Source organism: Pygoscelis adeliae, unplaced genomic scaffold, assembly GCF_000699105.1.
Source record: "Pygoscelis adeliae isolate BGI_AS28 unplaced genomic scaffold, ASM69910v1 Scaffold106, whole genome shotgun sequence".
NCBI lineage: Eukaryota > Metazoa > Chordata > Aves > Sphenisciformes > Spheniscidae > Pygoscelis > Pygoscelis adeliae.
Window position 1 is genome coordinate 3,828,175 of NW_008824939.1, and position 19,488 is coordinate 3,847,662.

Sequence of the window (19,488 nt, forward strand, 5' to 3'; positions counted from 1 at the left end):
GCGACTGTTGCTCTACCTATTAAACTGTTTTTATCTCAACCCACGAGTTTTCTCACTTTTACCCTTCCGATTCTCTCCCCCACCCCATTGGGGGGGGAGTGAGCGAGCGGCTGCGTGGTGCTCAGTTGCCAACTGGGGTTAAACCATGACACGGCTGTAGCAAACAGCTAAAATACTTCGTATCTGCTTCACCCAAGTATTTTGAAGAAAAATACATCCAAGTCTATGACAGTGCAAACACGTTTTTAAGTACTATCAGCAAGGACATGGGAAAACAATGGTTTCTTATTAATGTCTTACCAGATCGCTTGCAACCACCTGTCGTCTGTTGTTTCCATTGTAATCACAAAAATCAATATAATCAAGATAAGCATCAGCAAAATAGAGAAGTTTATTTGGGTAATCAATGGAGAGTCCATTGGGCCAGTAGATTTTATTGTTAATAATCACTGTTCGCATTTTGCCATCCATGCTGGCTTTTTCAATTCGAGGGTTTTGGCCCCAGTCAGTCCAGAACATTACATGAGCACTGAAAAAAGTAACTTGTGGTTACCAATCTGAAAAAAAACTAGCTGCCTATGGAGAAACGTTACACAAAGACTCATTAGCCGAAAAATAGAAACAACCTTTTTAAGAAAATTCCTACACGATACTGAAATTATTCATTTTGGCAATATGCTTACTTCAGATATTACTACAATTTCTGTTGTAAAAATTCTTTTAATACTTCTACTGTTGTTTTCATTTGTCAATAATAGCAGCATATAGAAGCTACTGTTATCGCTGTTTTCAACGTTGATTGTAATCTGATTCTCCAGTTGCCAAATAATAATTTGATATGGGTTTGTACTTTTACAGGCGTGCATTGATAATGTTAACAGTGCTATTACTGAAGAGCCCCAGGTGGCTGACAGTAAACAGAGCTCAAGGCATTGAAGAGCTCAAGAAACAGGAGAAGTTTGTACATGAACAGCTCAAATCATAACCTTCCATTTACTCTATGCCACTTGCTGTCTGAAATGGGAAGGTGCTTTTGTGATAACATTAATACCGTATATAATTATTTTAGACTTGGGGCAATGAAGGAACCTGTTTCTTGCCAGGTAGGCATACCACGTTGTATTACATGTAACTCTGTGGTATACCACCAACTGATAATGGTATGGGAGAATTTTGAATTAATAGTTCTTAACTAGGAAGCAAATGTAGGAAAATCTATTTTACAGGGAAAAAAACCATCTTGTTACAGTGAAACAGAGGAAGAGATTACAAATAATTACCATATGACTTTAAATATTAAATCAACTCTGCAAACACGCTATTTTAAAAAATTGTCTTAAGTTTTCTCTTCCACTTGTCATTTACAATTACAATACAATTTGGGCATATCTCAAATTTGAATATTGTTACATCAGAAAATATGCATCTTTTCAAAACAGAACATAAAAAAAAAATCTTACTCAATTCTGGGATCTAACACTAGTCCCCTTGGGTTTGTTATATTTTCACTAATCAGCACAGTCCTGTGGCTCCCATCCATTTTAGAGACTTCAATTGTTTCCAGAACAAAGTCTGTCCAGTAAAGATTGCGACCTACCCAATCTACCGCTATACTTTCAGTCACGGTGACACCACTGTCAAACACCTGTTTAATAACAAAAATTAAAAGAAAAGGAGAGAGAGAGAGAGAGAACAAGCTAGTTGATATTAAATTTTTACCCTTTCCATTTCTATAGGTATGGAAAATGGGGAACCAAATCTCCAACATTTTCTAGGTGTCTTATGTAGAATGAGTCACAATATACATATTCAAAGTGCTAACAAAGCATATACCCAGACACTCCTACTAACTTCGGTGTGTCTGTTGAAGAAGTTAGCACCTACTAATAGGAAAATCAACTTACAGCCTGATGTTAAAAAAGGGCTTCTTGAAAGCATTTGGTTTTCTTTTTCAAAAAGCTGTATGAAATGTTGGCTTAGTATCTACAAAGTTGTTTCACTTTGTCTATGTTATCTCTCTTCTTACTATACTGGGATTTCCCTCTTCCCCTTTGTTAACTGGAGATACAATGTCTTGATTTTCTCTCCACAAGGAAGAGACAAGAATAACTCAGCAAAACTTACTATTTTTCGGTCAGTCCCATTTTGATAAGCACTCCAAATTTTATCCTGTGTTGTATCAGACCAAAAGATACGATCTGTGATTGAATCAAAATCAATAGCCACAATATTCCTCCCATCCCGAACCAGAGAATAAATACTGTGTGACTGAGAGGTGATGTTGTCCACAACAATTTGGTTACGACTTGCCACCAGCAAAAGAAGATTCCCAGACTCTGTCAAAGGAAAAGAAATTAAAATAAACCAATAAGCTATTCAACAGTAATTCTCTAAGAAACACTGAGTAATTTGACATGGCTTTATAGCATCAAAGCTTTTTATCTAGATATACATATTGAAAGGACAAATTAAAATGAGTTCTCAGGCCAAGATATTTTATCATACCCAGTCTGTCCATCCTGACTTTTGGATCTACCTTGGCTTTTCTCCACCCTTTTTTTCATCATTTACTCTTTCTACTAGACTCCCCTTCCAGTCTCATATCTGGACCTCAGGTCCTCCTCCCCATTGTCCAACCAGTTTGCTGCTTACATCCAACCCTCATTCCTCCATAAGCCACTCTCAGCTCTCAGGCCTGATTCAAACCCCAAAGTTCTTTGTACCACCAGTTATTCTACTCAGCTTGGCTCTTCCTCCTTTTTAGCCCGCTTGCTCTTTTTTCCCCCTTTAGACTGCATGGGGACCAGGGAGGAGAATAAACAGATTACAGGAAAGCCATAGGCTGCTGCGGTTAGATTGCTGTGCAGCAGCTTACACTGATAAACTGCTGAAAAACAACTGAAGAGTAGCAACCACAAAGACAGCAAACTATGAGAAACTCCCTATTAGTAAGGGCCAAACTTCTTTGCAGGTAAGTTGCAAGTCTTCCACAACTTGAGTATATCCCTAAACCAGGAAACCTGTGGTGACAAATTCCACTGGGTATATGGCTCCCTCTGTACTGTCAGTGTACTACATAGGAGACACAGAACAGGCAGCTAGGCTGTGTCAGTGTTGTTTGCTCTTTAGAAATGAGCGAAGTGCAGCATAGGCAGTAGGTAAGTCTTGTGAAAGGCTGGGATTTAAAACACTCTGTGAGCACTGAACTTTCTAAAGAGCAAATTTTAATCTATGGCTTACAGGTGCCTGGCATTGCTTTTCTCCAGAATGTTATTTTTGACCATTCCAGGATTAAAAATTACAGTGTTGATTTAAATATATTGTTTCAAGGAAATAATAGCTTCCAATTAACCCCTCAGCTGACAGTTTTAATACTCAAGGTCATCTGCCATGAATGACTTTAAGTGGCTGTTTACATCAGCTCTTTTAAAGGAGAACAATATGAAAATGGCAAAGCTGGACATTTTCCAGACACTGTTGTCATTCTTTAGGTTGACAATGTTCCTCACCTGCTGCTTTACAAGTCTTCCCATTGGTTTCTAGAATGTATCCTTCATCACAGTAACACCTAAAAGACCCTCTCTCATTGTAACAATGCTGACTACAAAAGCCTGGAGGGTCACATTCATTAATATCTTCACAGGTCTTGGAGTCATTTGCAAGCTGGTATCCAACAGCACAGGTACACTGAGCTCCAAAGGGTCCTTGAATACATTCATGAGTGCAGCCTGCATTATTGTCAGAGCAGCTCTCCTGATCTGAAATGGGGTTGGCAAAGGAAATAAGCAAATAGTTAACAAAAGCTTCTTATGCTAAATTTAATACTTTGCAATTGCATTACTAGCCTAAGACTGCTGCTAAAACATGATTGCACAATCATCAGTTATGCAATGTGAGACTGGACTGAGGCCCTTTTGCAAAATATAACACACACAATGCACATAAAGGCAGGTAACAACATAGTATGTACTATTGAATCCCATTAAATGAATGCTAAACAGAAGGCTCTCTAAGCATTTATAACAAATTTTTCAAAACTAGCTAGAAATATACAAACATCTACTGTACCACTCCAAACCTAAAATTGTATTAATAAACAATAATTTAAAATCACTTATAATCATACCTGGCTGGGGTTCATCTGAGAATGTGCATTGATTAAAGAGAAGAAGGAGGAAAGAAGGAAAGAAAGAAAAAGGTTATGCTTAAATCAATTCATAATCAACATAAATACAAATTCTGGCTACATGTGAGCTTTTAGATTTTTTTCATTATCTTTGAAGTTAGAAATTTGAAAGAAAATATTAAGGACTGAATCACATTTCATCTGAACTTAAAGCATACCATGCTTTAGTGAATGTGTTCAGGAACACAAAGCTCATTCCCATATTGCTATATAAAGACCTATATTGAAGTCAGTGGAAGTCACATTTGAATTCAGAGCACAAGATTGGACATAGATAATGAATTCATCTGTCATCATCATAGTCTCCTTTCACTGCAAGCAAGTTCCACTTAGTAATTTGAGCTCTAATTTCAGCGTGCTTACAATTTCTGCTAGAAATGTTGCTGCACTAAATACAGCATGCTGAATATTCCATTTCTTTCTGAAGCCGTAGCACATAGTAGGCTATAGTAGATGCTTGAACAGTAACTTACTGCACAATGGGGATTCATCAGCTCCATTAGGGCAATCGGCAGAATTATCACATACTTTGCTCAGATTCACGCAGATACTGTGACCTGGACATTGCCACTGCCAGCTGGGGCACTGGAAGGGTTGAGTAGGACAATCTCTCTCATCACTCATATCCCTGCAGTCATTATCACCATCACAGATCCATGCTCGATAGACACAGTTGCCATTATCACAGCGGAAAAGAGATGGAGGACAGGTCCTGGCAGGACATCTATGATGTTCATCCGAGCCATCTGCACAGTCAAGATGGCCATCACATTCCCAGTTAGCAGGAACACAATTGCCATCTGATTGACATTGGAATTCATTCTGGTGGCACATCCCTGGTGGTCTTGTAGCTAAAACAGTGACATTGAACAGTTCAGAAGCTGTTTCAATTTTAGACAGAGAAGCAAAATCACTATGTTCAGTTCATCTCTTGCACAAGTAGTTACAATACTATTAAGAACTGTGTTGCTTTTAGATCAGGCCATAGAATCACAGTCAATCTACATGACATGTCAGAATCTGACCAATTTAACTCCTACTTTATAATATGGTGAACAAGGCAATTCAACTAGTGTTATATTTTGAGCAAGCACATATTGATATCTATGTATATTAATATCTATGTACATGGCCAAAGCAATACAAAATTACTTGCCAAAACTAGTTTTCACTGCCCTTCATTGCAACATTTTAACTAACTTAAAAGTAAAAAATTGCTCAAGGAAAAGTTTCAATCTAACTCACACGGATACAAGGTTTTCAGCTTTCTAGATGAATAGATTCTTAATTTTACTTTTAAACCCTGACACTGAGGTGCCAAGTAAAAGAAAACGTTAGAGCCAAAAAGAATGCAAACTCTACTCTTTGCCAGAAAAATCTACTCTTTAGCTGGAACCTACTGCGTTTGAAATTTCTGCTCAGAAAAATGATTTATAGACAAGTTTCCCTAAAAAGAATTTTGAGGTTTTAAGGACAGTAGTGCCAACCACTTGATATAGCAGATAAAGAACATTTTCAGAAGCATCACCTAATAACTGAAGCCCTTCTTTCAGCATCAATATACTTACGGCAATCAGTCTCATCTGAGTGATCATTACAGTCAAAAACACCATCACACTGGTAGTAAGTGCTGATACACTGGTCCCCACTTAGACATTTAAACTCTGTGGCACTGCAGTTATATACTACAAAATAAAAAAAATATTGATGTTATTATTTATTTTACAGAGCTAGACTGCACCCAGTTTTTCTACAGGTGCCCAAGTCAGATATGATATCAGGAGTCCAAGTTCCACTGAAGACCATGAGTTCCCTGGGACACAGAAAATGCAGTGACCTTGGAATCTACGGAAAACAGAGGAAACAGATTTCAGCCCTCTGCAACCAGCCTGGAGATCAAAGGGCTTACTAAAATGCTAAAACAAGCATCACAAGCAGTGTGAATTTATGGATAGGTTTATTATGCATTCTGCTATCTTGGAGCCGGTAATATGAGGTCACCAAAGACCCCTCAGGGGGCAACAGTGAGGAAACAATAAAGCAGCATTCAACAAACAAAGTTACACTTACTGCAGTCACGCTCATCAGCACCATCTATACAGTCTTTGTCTCCATCGCAGACATAGAATGGGTCAACACAGCGATGGTCCGGACACTGAAATTGCCTGGGTTCACAAGTACCTGTGAAAGCTATTAAGAATGACAATAAATGCAGATGCGTTTCTTTTCTTGCTTCTGAAATCAGCATAATACTGAGACAGTAGAAAGACACTATCACTAACTTGCAGCATGTAATGCAGCAACTAGCAATCACATAAGTTACAAGCACTAATACATTAGTATCAGGTAATTGTTTATTCATATGTAGGCTTGGACTCATGCAAAACAAACAGAATATTCCACTCAGTGGTAAATAATGCTAAAGAAAGTATATGGAAAAACTACTGTCTTACTTCTGGTAAAAACTTCCAGACTAGATTAGCTGACTTCACCATTAGTCACTACTGAGATGAAGTAAGTGTTTAGAACTTCTAAGCTTTAGCTGCTTTTTGCTGTAAATTGCAGTGGATGACATTATGCAGCACCATGATTATAACTACCACAGTTGCCCCTTTCTATTTTTTTTAATTATTTTTCTGCATTCTACTTGGCTGTGGTAGTTCAAATTAAATGCGTTTTCCACATCTTATGGACTGCAACATATAAATCTAACTTACATATTAGTTCTTTCTTCCTAATTTCATTTATCATCCTTACACCAACAGACATATCTATGTAGACATACACAGTTGTTTAAAAAACAACAGTTGTGATACTCACTGCAGTTTTTTTCATCTGACCCATCACCACAGTCATTATCAGTATCACACAGCCAGATCCTAGGAATACATCTTCTGTTGTCACAGGTGAACAGGGTTACAGGGCATGAAGTGGGTCCTTGTGTAGGACAATGCAATTCATCACTGCCATCAAAACAGTCATTATGTTTATCACAACGCCAGCGACCTGGAATACACTGTCCACTGGCACAGGTAAAAGCTGACGAAGCACAAGTATTGTCTAAATAAAAAACAAAACAGGAGGACGCTTTTATAAAGATCACCAAAACTTGCCTTCCCTGCCAGAGTATTCAGTACATTTACAGAATGCCTAAAATATGCATCAAATTCTAAAATGCACATTGCTTAAAACGCAAGTGTCTGTCATGCCAACATGCTGCAGAGCCGAACAGAATGCTTACAAGCTTTTTTAAACTGCAAGAATCAATAAAAACCTAAATTGTTAAGCACTCAAAACAATCTGAAGAACAAGAAAAATAACTTCAAGTAGCCATTTGCTTTATACTTTCCTTTTCCCCAAAAGACATTCCAGTTATTCTAAAATAGCCCACTAATAAGAAATAGAGTTTATACCTTATTCATACTAGTTAGTCCTAGGCATTAGGGAGCACATTTTATTAATATGTCCTGTTTTCTTTTTTGTGATTTAAAACAAGAATTAACTCTGAAGAAAGAAGAACCAAATATGTCATAAAAGCCAAGAATTCTTCGATACCTTATCAACTATAATTATTGCACTGTTCTCTCAATTTACTTGATCAACAAAATATTTTGTGCGAGACACTTTACAGTAAAACCAGGAAATGAACCAATGTGTTTTTAATCCACTTCACTGTAAAAATCCAGGTGAAACAAATAGTTCAGAAGTGCCCAAATACAATGAAAACCATAAAATTTCTATTCAGATGTTAAATGAAATAAAAGGTGCTGCTCTAGTCTTAGAGGAAGGTTAGACAATGCATATGGTTTTGTTATTTTTTTATGGTGCTATTTTTAAATGTCTTCATCTTTATTAAGATGGTTTGTCCCTCCCCGTGCATCAAAAAAAGACAAGCAAGTGATATTCCAATATCTTTCAAAATTTACAAAAAACTAAGAATAAAGACAACTTTTTTCTTTAGAAGATAAATTTTTGTTACTCTGTAAATTGAATTTTGAGAACTAGTGAGATATGAATATTTTCATGCATTGTTTAGGTGGCCAGTGTTGAATCCCGTATTCCCAGGAGTTATCTGAATAATTTCCAAAGTAACTAATCTCCCAGGTAGATTTCAGGATTTATCCACAGATGCAACCCTAAAAAATTGGGGTTTATTCCAACAAAATCAGGCTGACCCATCAAACTTTCTGAACTGCAAACAACAAATACTAACTGTAAATTACAGGAATTACTTACTTGAAGAACCACAGTTTTGTTCATCGCTGTTATCATGGCAATCATCGACACCATCACACTGATAGTACCGAGGCACACACCTTCCATTACCACAGGAAAATGAGTAGGAGCCACACTGCAAAGTGGGTGGTTCATTGGATGGATCTTCAACACATGTCAGCTGATTTGAAGCCAGCTTCATGCCATAAGGACAACCACAAACTCTCTGAAAATTTGGTACAGGGAAGCAGAAATGGCTGCAGTCTCCATTGGGATTTGTTCCTCTATTACAGTAGTTAGAGCCTTAAAAAGTGATAGAGAAGGTCAATGTATACACTAGTGATAACAGCTTGGGAACTATTAAAAGTGCATAATAACTATAAAAGAATGTTTTACAAAAAAAGGTGCTGTAGCAAATCCTGGTTTTGCATACACTGCAAAATAGGGTCAAGTTCACTGATAGTAATAGTAGCAGTAAGTCATAGTAATAAGTCCCACATTCCATATACTTTTCATTGACACAAATGTTTATGGAAGCCAAGAACATACTATTAAATTTCATCCAATTTTCTGCCAATTTTCAGCAACTGCCTGGAAACAAGTATACTACCACAAATGAGGACCTTTGTCTGAGCAAGGCTGGGAGACCTGATCCAATCTTTGGACACCAAATGGGTGGTGAGCCTTAGCACACGGTTTGATCATAAGTTTGGTAAGTGCATGGGGTGTTTTACTAAATTAACTACAATACCAAATCCTTGTTTTAGATCATAGACTTGCATAGAATTCAGCAGTGAAAAGAAGAAAAAAATCAGACTTATGCACAGTGATTACTTTAATAATAGTAGTTTGATTAATAAACATTTACCCAATTCCTCAAAATAAATATTTCTGTTTAACTAACACTTTTACCGGAAAAAGACAAATACAAGGTTTTAATTGGTGATACAATTACACAAAATACAATGGAATCATAATTTCATTTTACAAGGTTATTAAATAAGGTAACAGAAGTGGTGGAGGAAAACTGCATACAGTCGCAGAACAGTGAAATATACAACGTGTGATTGCAAATGCCTGTGCTGCCTCCCCTGCATGTCAGTTACGATTCAGTAAAGCCATTTCTAAAATTGAGAGTGGAAACCTGCTGTCCTGTTATTTTGTCTCTTATTACCTATTTCATGTCTTTCATCTGTACAACAAAAGAGCTCACCTATTTGGGAATGAGCATCGTATGCTTTAACATGCATAATGTTACTAATGCCCCTTCTAATAATAGTCATTTCTCCTCCATCAGACTTCCTCACTCGAACTATTCCACCAAGTCTCCAATCAGTGAAATAGGCATAACCTGTTTTGAAAGACATTTAACATATAACAATTACAGAGCAATATGACGTAAAAGATCAAGTATCATGAGAGAAAACTGCAAAGCTTTTCATGTACATTTAATAATTTTTCATAACTGAAAAAGACAAAAGGACTTTTATCACTAATGCAGTCAAAGTGAGTCCTTCGGTCACAGGCAGACATAACTTAGAAAAACAAGCCCTCTCAGATTTCACTTAAATTGAGATGTAACAGAGTCAACTGACATTTCAAATTCCAAGGCAATTTTAGAAGCCATTCATTAAGACAACTTTCCAGAAAATTTTAGAATATTTTTGAAGATATTTTTACACAAAATCAAAAGAGGTCAGATGCTGACATCTTTCTTCACACACAACATAAATCCAGTGATAAACTCTACATACAATTAATAAAATTCTGAAATTGCTGATCATCTCTAGGGAGGTGATTTACCTTGTCTGTCCAGCATGAGTAGCCCTCCTTGGAAGCTATAATTAGTACAGCATATGTGCCTTATTGCACTAAAAGAGCTACCTGATCTGCCTCAAATTATTTAAACACAAATATGCATAAAAACAGTCCTAAAAATGAGCAAGAAGTACTAACTATATATTTTTATAGAAACTTTCAACAGTGCTTTTTATAGGAAAAGCAGCATTACAAAGGCCATGTTATTTTAACTCATATACTCACAGATCATCATATGAAAAAAAATCTGTGATAATAATAGATAATATTTTTCAATGCCAGACTTACCTCCAAAAATAGTAAGGCCAAATGGGTGAGTCATCTGAGTAATACGTTCAAGAGTCCGTCTGTCCAGCCCATCAAAGGTGCTGTGCTCAATTTTATCAAAAAAGGCATCCACCCAGTACAGCCTTAGAGAACTGGAAATAATGAAAATGTCGTATCTCTTCAAATGACATTATGTCCATTAGGAAGCACTAACGTTTTCTCAAATAATAATCTTAAACCTGACAAGAGGCTATTGGGGTGTGTGGGGAGGGATTCTGAGAAAATCTTACATTTTACAGGCTTTTCAACCAATTGAAAAATAAGGTCTTCAATACGAAAGTGCCAGTGCACACAATCTGACACAATTCCTTTATTTTTAATCCCTAACAGTTTAAAGGAAGAAACATATTTGCTCAAAAAGCTTCTCTGCCTTCTGTGTTGACCTCACCTCCAGTCAATGGCCAGGCCATTAGGCCAGCCTAGTGTTGTATTCACAATTGGCAAGGCATGGGATCCATCGCTCCAGGCCCTCATGATTTTCGCAGGACGGAACCAATCTGTCCAGAATATATACCTGAAAAGACACATGTCAGAAGACACACAAACCCAGTGATATAACATTATTAAACAGAGCAAAGGTTTGAACAGCATTAACATTCTCCTTTGTACCACATATTCACATACCTTACAAAAATACAATTTTATGTTGACCCTCTCCCTCTCCTCAATTGGTAGTGATACCAACAATTAATATTTACCCTGTGTACAACAACTTCCAAAATCTTTGGAAGTGGTTTGTCCCTTTAGACGTAAAACATCCGTCACTTTGTTAAAATTGTTAAGGATTTCACTTAAGTGAAAGTAAGTACTGACAGGGAGGAAGAATCAAGCAAAAATGCATCTTCCAGGTAATACTTACAAGTAAGCATGAATATTACAAAGAATTTTCTCCTGATCGTTTTGACTTATGTCTACAGTCAAAGAGTTGAAGCTAGTGTTAAATAACTTCACAAAGCAGCGAACAAAAAAGGCTGGGATACCCAAGGATCCAAGTTCAACATTATCCTTCTGAAATTACTTCCAAAATAGTATATTTGGTTACTAAACATGAAAATTCAATCTCCAAGAATTAAGAAATTCAGTAGTATGGCGGTAGGAAGCTGAGCTATGCTATGAAAGAAAGGCTCTTTTGGCATAGCCAAATAACACAGAGTATTGAATTTGAAGTTAAGCATTTCCATCAAAGAAAAGCAGGGCTTCATTTTAAGTACACTGAATCACATATTGTAAGGTCTGTATCAAATACAGCCAGTAGTATCTAATATGTTTCAAATAAAGAAATTCAGACAGAAAAAATAAAGGAACCAAGGTTAGCATTCTGGGAACTGAAAGTATATTAAAAATTATTTAGAAAACTTTATCTTTCAATTATGAGAAATAGCTTTCTAATTTGAGTGATACAAAGAAACAAGAAGTTTCTTTGCCTGTTTATCAACACACAGGAGTAAAAGAAAAAAAAAACTGGTGCTTTTAAAGAGAATTCTTTTGAGTGCTTCTTTCATGCAGAATCTCTATCACCTTGCCCTTTCCTCTGGGTGCTGAATCCTAGGCCAGAATAAAACAAACAAAATAAAGACAAGAGAGCTGAAAAGAGATGGTATTTTGGAAAAGAACACAAATCCAAACAGAAATCCAGAATGAGATGTAAATCTAACCTCACCAGTTCTGCTTAAACCATAAATTTTTTCGTATAGTTTCAAGCGAGAATCAAAGCTAAACTTACCCAATAACAGGATGAACCACTATTGATCGAGGATTATTTAAATTCTGAACAATAGCTCTCCTAGATTTATCTGCCAGCCTCATCACACTAATGCTCCTGTATCGAGGGTCTGTCCAGTATAGATTTTTTGAGATCCAGTCAAAGGCCAAATCTTCAACACTTTCCACTCTATTAGCCGTAAGAATTTCTCTTCCTAGAATTTGTAACACACATAATGACGGTAAATGTTTAGGAACAGAGGAAATAACATGAATGCAGTATTCTGTTCACAAAACTAGTGGTTTCCCTCGGTAAAAATGCTGCCTCTGTGCTACTTAATATAAAGACCAATAACCAAGGGGAGGGGAGGTGCCCTTTGCTCCAGGTGAAGGAGGTATATGTTCAGGAGCACAAACCCAGAAAAGGAGAAATAAAGACTAGCCAAAGATGAGACAAAAATCTGTCACTAACTTTACACTGAGGAGTTTTATGAACGAAGGTCAGTAAGGTCAGTGCAGTAAGGACATCTTACTCAACAGCGAGACCTTACCTACTCTTTGCATAGTAATGGTCAGCTGCAGTCTACCATTACTCTGACCCAAGGCAGCAAGGAAGCTCAGAAGACTATATGCTGACTTTATACATAATTGATCATTATTATAAATTGGAGAGAAACATTCTTCACACTACCACAGATAGGACTTCTAAAAATCTCACAACCATAATGTTCTTGTTCTGTATTACAGTATTGTAACAAACATCCTGCTCTCCAGATAGGGAAATTAAAAAGAGAAACTCAGTTTCATACTACTGAAAGGCATACTAGTCTGCATAAACAGACCGATGATGACAAATACTAGTTGTGAGAAGTGCTACAAATAGTTCATTCCCCAAACACATTCAGCAAGTTTGCCAAACAACAGGAGACTTCAACGAGCTTAATATGAGTTGAACAAACATTTTTTACAAACATTTTCCAGATTACTGGGGTGACACTGAGATTTATCCGCATATCTCACAATGTGGCTTTTTGTGCTTCTTTTTAGAAATATATATTCTACTCTCCTTACCACAATTACTCTACAATTCCTAAGAATGATTCTCACCTGAACCATCAGTTTTCTGTTTATAGATCATGTCTTTACTGGTGTCTGAAAAAAAAATGGTGTCATCCTGAGCACAGAAGTCAATTCCAACAAAGTACGAAGGGCTCCCTGTTACAGGTATGATCACATCTTCCTGGGTGGAGAGATTAAATGGGATCCCCCGCACTGCCAGCTGGGATGAAAACAGCAGGAACTGCTGCACAGCTGCAAAAGAAAAGATCAGACACAGTCTTTACTTATTCACAAGGTGAGAAAATTGAGCATTAATTAACTGTAAAGCCTTATTTTCCTTTGGCAACACTAATAGCCTGGAAATAGAAAAAAGAAGAATGAGAGAATAGGAATTTAAATATACACAGACCTAGAAACTGAAGAAGAAAAACAAAACCCAACCTAGAATATTAGGTGATGTGGTCAGGTATTCCTCTTGCATTGTTACTGTGGTCCTAATACACCTTTACAGAAAACATTATCCCTATGGAAGCAGAAATCATCTTCTGTGCTCACATCTTTACAATCATCTATAAAAAAATAACTCACAGGCTTTGTGGAGCCACCATATAACCAGACCATATCTGAGCTAACCAGCTAAATGCATGGTCAAATAGTAAAACTATAGACAACATATCTGGCTTAATTTGCCCATAGATACGCATGGTAAACCTCCCATCAGTGACAATTCTGCACTCAAACAGGAAGCAGCAGATTGGTGATGGAAGCCCACAGCTCCAAAACTGAATCTCTTATTCGTGCCATATGTGTTCAAAGGGAGAAGACCAACCTAATCCGCACATTACGGCACAGGAAAGCAGGTTTACGTGTTCAAAATAATGCAAAATTTGCATATTAGCAAGCATCCATGCTTGATTTCAGGATTAAGAGCTTAATCATACAGCTGTCTACACATATTCCATACCTAACTCTCTTAAAATGGTCATAAAAGGTGGTGAGTTTAAGTTGTGGCTTGAAATGAACGTCAGCAGAAATTATTGCATTTAAAGCTGTCAACAAGAGCTGTGATGGAAAAACATGAAGTCCTTGGCATATTGAACCCACAAAGCTACTGAAGAGAGGATGTTCTAGAAATAACTCTAGAGCTAACGGAATAGTGCTACTTCCAAAAATCATACGGCATTTTCTCACCAACACAATGTCGTCCATCTACGTGTAGATCAAAGCCCAGTGTACATCTACAGCGATAACCTAGTCCATCATTATCTGTTTTGTGGCTGAGAACACAGATCTGTTCACATCCCCCATTATTACTTCCACAAGGATTTCTTACTGGAAAATAATAGATAGTATTATAACTTAATCTATTAGCCTAATGGCACCATTATCATGATTTTTCAGGGTTTTTTTCAACATCCACAATAAATCACATGGACTCTGTGGGAATTACATCACATGGAAATCATACACCACCAGTTCTACACTAGAATGCACCAAAATCACATTGGAGCTAATCGGCATTCAAGGTATTCAGCTCTGTACAGAGATACTCAGCACACAGGATTGAGGCCATAATCTGGGCTATAGTTTTCTTCATATAGATCTACTTTAGAATTATATCTCACAGAATTCATTCACATTGGTAGCCTTTTCCAACTACACCCTCATTACAGTGTGAAGGAAAAAAAGTCCCAAACACCAATACTGCTCATAAGCACAAGTTTGACTCTTCCAAATATCAATACATTTAGTAAGTGTCCCCACTCTTAAATGTTGCGTTTGACAGTTCATTAGCTACAGGAGCTGGATGAAACCACTGTGTGATAAAAACCAGTCCAGTTTTACAATACAAATTTATGTATCATAATTATTAGTTCTTTACAGCAAAATAAGTCTCATAATTTTTACCAATTTTTGGTAAGATAGTTTCTAAACCTCCCTTAATGATCTACTTACTGTCTTACCATATGGCTGCCTGGCAGCATGGTAAACTGTCACTCCATAAGGTCTCAGTGAAGACTGGTAGATCACTTGAGGGTTAGATTCTGAAAACTTATTAGCTTTCACCACCGCCATTTTGGTCCAATCAGTGAAATAAACATTGTGTTCAAATAAAGTGATTCCATATGGATGAGGAATCAGTGAGCCTCCATGAGCTATTGTTCTCCTGTTATAAAGATGGTTTTAAAATTATTTACAAAATATTATCTAGAAAATAACTTTATTAACAGAGGAAAGGATACAGGATTATTAATTCATTCACTGGCTTTTGCTTCTACATAGAAGTTGCCAAAGTACAAATGAAAAAGAACAAATGAACTAAAGAGATGACGGTAAACATACAGGATACATAAACATAAAAGATACAGCAGTGAAAACAGAGCAATCAAAAGTGTTAGCAATTTCCAAGAAAACACAGTGAATAAAGACAATCACTCAAAAATGTAGGAAAAGATTCATAATGACTGATAGAAAACTAGAGAAAGAGGCCGAACAGAGGAAATCTAAGACATCTGTAGCAATTTGAAATATTCAAGAAACCTTGAATGTAAAAAATTTATGGCTGCAACAGCCACTGGCCAAAAATAAAATCCTATGTGAGCAGTTAAAACAAGCAAACAAACAAACAAACAAAAAAACCCCACACAACACTGTTTGGCTTGAACTAATCACCCATGCAAAACCAAAGAAAACCAAATGCTAATAAATTGTATCTATTCTATGCAAGATATTGTGACAGTATTGTTCTGGATATATATTTGGAAATAAAGAGACATTTAAGTCCTCACACAATACATAACAATAACACTACAATATTATTTTCATGGAGTCATGAAGGAAGGTCTACAAAATCAGATTAATTCTACAGCTCTACTCTAACAGTTTCCCAGGTGATTTAGATTCATGCTGTAGGCATGCAATATGTGACACAAATGGACAGTAAGCTGTATTTTAACATTCTTTGCAGACTATGCCATTGCCTCATGCCCATCTGCACAACATCTACAAGATTTTTGGTGTTGCTGTGAGTGATAAGTTTTTATCTCCAAAACCCAGATATTTTACTAAACACATTCTTGTCTTACTAAACCCTGATAAAGGAGCAAAGGTACCAGCATTATTTTTATAATTTTGTAGGTAAAAAAAATACATTGAGCAATAAACCTGCCAAATGAGTAGAGGACTGTTTTTCAAGTCCATATGTAGGAGGTACGCTAAAGGGGACAATTTTTTTCATGTGCTGGAGTAACAGAGACTAATCACAGATGCAGAGATAAGCAGGCTTCTAAACACTATAGTGTAAGAGACAGTCCCATAAAAACTCAAGGACTCCTTTCTTGCATGCTGTGATATTCCCCACCATCACAATAGGGTGAGTGATGACTTAATTTCTGACAGCAAAGATTTAGAAAATATTAGAAGAGCGCTTAATACCCATTACACAAAGTGGTGCTTTGGAGTGGAATATTTCAAATAAATTCATTCATGAAAAAGATGCAAAGAAATTATGATGGAAGACAATGTATATAATTCAAAAATAATAAAAAACAAATGCTATAAAAATGTATACTGTAGTGGTGGACTATAAAGAAGTACATTATAAAAGAAGTGCAATAGGTACTCAAAGAAAAAGGACGAAGAATGATGGGGGAGTTAAGGATTGTCTAGAAGTAGCATGACACCATAGATATCAAGGTGCATCACATTCATTGTGTTGTAATTTTCATCCTTTGTGTATCTCATTTTGTTAGACAAATCTTTCTTTGAAATAGATACAAAATAATCAGTGTATCTGTAACCTCCAAGGAATAATATTTCTCCTACCTTTGAAGACCATCATAAGTTACAGTCTCAATGTAATCAAACCGGCTGTCAACCCAGTAAAGTCTCTTTGATACAATATCCAGAGTTATTCCAGCAGGCCAGCCTAATTTTGTTTTTATCAAATCCTGACGGTTTGTGCCATCCATGAAGGCCCTTTCCACTTTAGGATCACCAGACAGACTATCCCAGTCTGAGAAAAACAAATAACTATAAAGGGGAAAAAAATAAACACAAACAAAAGTCCCATGTTTCCTTGAGATTTTACAAAAAAACCAACATTTTTGGAATGGAATTTAAAACCAGCACCCTTTCAGGACAGAGCTTGATTCTCAGCTGGCATGCTATGAAAACACACTTTATACCTCCTGCCCGAGAAGTAATTTGCATTTTCTTTTATACAATGAATCTAGAAAGAAACATGCTTTCACCCAAAAGACCTCAGAAATACTGAGTATCCTTAGTAAAATACAGACTTAAGTGTACTGCCAGAAATAAACCAGTGACAAATAGATGCATCATGAAAGCAGCATCCATCACTACAAGCTGCATGAAATTCCTCTTCCCATTCCCTGAGGATCCAAGTTTTCATGGCTCACATACATTTTTGAAGCCTGTTGGGTTGGGAGACACTAGCTTCCCTGGATTCACTCCACCACTTTATTTCAGATAGTAGGAGGTCTCTGGATGGTATCACAACAGAAATCTTTCAGCAAGCATAACTTCTACTCTGCTGCAGGGCAATTCCACAGTTTCCCTGTTTTCAGAGCTGCTCATGCACATACAACTGTAGCCATAAAACAGATTCTGCACATTGGGAATAAAAGCAGCGCACAGCCCTCCCATAACAATTAAAGGTGTAGAATAGATTAGGATAGAATGTAAATGTTTAAAACATTTTATATCGGATTCTAAAATGACCACCCTAGCTATTTCTTAGTTCTCCTCCTTTTACATGGGAATAAAGGAATTTCTGACATCTTTTACCATTACCTGACACGTATCACTTACCCAACAGTTGGATCAAGTGCTATTCCTCTAGGATTTCCAAGATTTTCAGCAATAAGAGTCACACGGTTTGTTCCATCCAAGTTAACCATATCTATTCTGTTCACACTGGTCTCGACCACGTATAGTTTATTGTTAACCCAATCCACTGCTAGATTTTCAGGTGTGTCAACTGAAACATTTAAAACTTCTTGGAAATCAGAGCCATCAATATTAATAGAGAAAACCTGAAAACAATACAAATATTGTCAGTGCCCCCATGATGTTTTGCTAATCACAAGACACATGGCACTTGTCCTTTATCATCACATTGAGCACAGATCCACAACTGGCCACCAGATACAACCAAGTTACCCACTAAGCTGTTCCTTAGCTTAGGTTTTTTTGCAAAAATTTGGAAAACAATGCAAAAACTACAGGAAGCTTGCCTTCAACTAGCATTTCTGCAAAATGGACAAGGTAACAGACTAAAACAGCCTCGTGCTTTAGCAAACATGACAAATTGCTGAATTAAAAAAAACAGATGAGGAAAGCGCATCTTGCTTTCCTGGAATCTAGCAAAATTCAGTATTTTCATTAACTGAAAACAAATGAACATGCTTTAGCAAAGCTCTCATCAGCGACCAGAAGCAAGAGGGGGAGCTCTTACTGCACCAACCACTATGGGGAAATTGCAAAGTGAAGAAAAAAAGGGAAAGCTCTCTGTCCTAACAGAAAGGAGAAGGCTCAGCATTGCTTCTAGTCTCCTTTATTTAAGGCTAATTTTAAGAGCATCATGCTCAAGAAGAAATAGCGTTGTTATCTTACAAGCAAGCTCAGAGCTACATGAAGCAAACAATATAAACACAGTAATTTTATATATACAGTAATTGTGATTATAACACTGGGTAATATGAAAAGCCAGGAATCATTATCCCTTTTTTGGAACAACAGCACGAGGTTTGGAATGTATTTAAATGAAAATACAGATTACCACAAGTAAATATATGCAAGAAAAATAAGAGCTGAAATAGTTGCATCATTTTAAATATTCTTCAGGTCCAGGTAATAATAATCAAGCAAACCATTTAACTGTCTATTCTGTTCTTTGGAAACCTTGTTGACGGAAGAGCTTATGGGCATTAGGTTATCAGGCAGTACACTAAACGAGATAAAGATGACACAGAACACAACCCACAATTTTCTCATTTAGTTTACATCTTAACCTAAAAAAAAAAAAAAGACAACCAAAACAAATCCCCTAATAATACTTTTATTTTAAGACATCAGGCGGAAATATGCATCATATAAGAAAATTCTTAGTGTCATTGTTTTCATCTGGGTATTCTAGCTAGGACTTAATTAGATTAATT

At 36.7% G+C, this 19,488-nt stretch overlaps 1 protein-coding gene across 1 annotated transcript in view; it reads right to left on the bottom strand.

Moving 5' to 3' along the window:
* LRP2 (low density lipoprotein receptor-related protein 2) overlaps positions 1-19,488 on the bottom strand; it is a 136,338-nt gene that overhangs the window by 73,908 nt on the left and 42,942 nt on the right. The window contains exons 12-29 of the mRNA XM_009325415.1: positions 18,140-18,363; positions 17,132-17,338; positions 15,271-15,473; positions 14,498-14,638; positions 13,355-13,558; positions 12,270-12,462; positions 10,935-11,060; positions 10,508-10,638; positions 9,615-9,752; positions 8,423-8,704; positions 7,007-7,246; positions 6,257-6,376; positions 5,755-5,871; positions 4,660-5,037; positions 3,510-3,758; positions 2,125-2,336; positions 1,461-1,645; positions 301-529 (exon numbers count right to left, since the gene is read on the bottom strand). Coding sequence (XP_009323690.1) covers positions 301-529; positions 1,461-1,645; positions 2,125-2,336; positions 3,510-3,758; positions 4,660-5,037; positions 5,755-5,871; positions 6,257-6,376; positions 7,007-7,246; positions 8,423-8,704; positions 9,615-9,752; positions 10,508-10,638; positions 10,935-11,060; positions 12,270-12,462; positions 13,355-13,558; positions 14,498-14,638; positions 15,271-15,473; positions 17,132-17,338; positions 18,140-18,363 — 3,579 coding nt within the window. The remainder of the gene's footprint in view (positions 1-300; positions 530-1,460; positions 1,646-2,124; positions 2,337-3,509; positions 3,759-4,659; positions 5,038-5,754; positions 5,872-6,256; positions 6,377-7,006; positions 7,247-8,422; positions 8,705-9,614; positions 9,753-10,507; positions 10,639-10,934; positions 11,061-12,269; positions 12,463-13,354; positions 13,559-14,497; positions 14,639-15,270; positions 15,474-17,131; positions 17,339-18,139; positions 18,364-19,488) is intronic.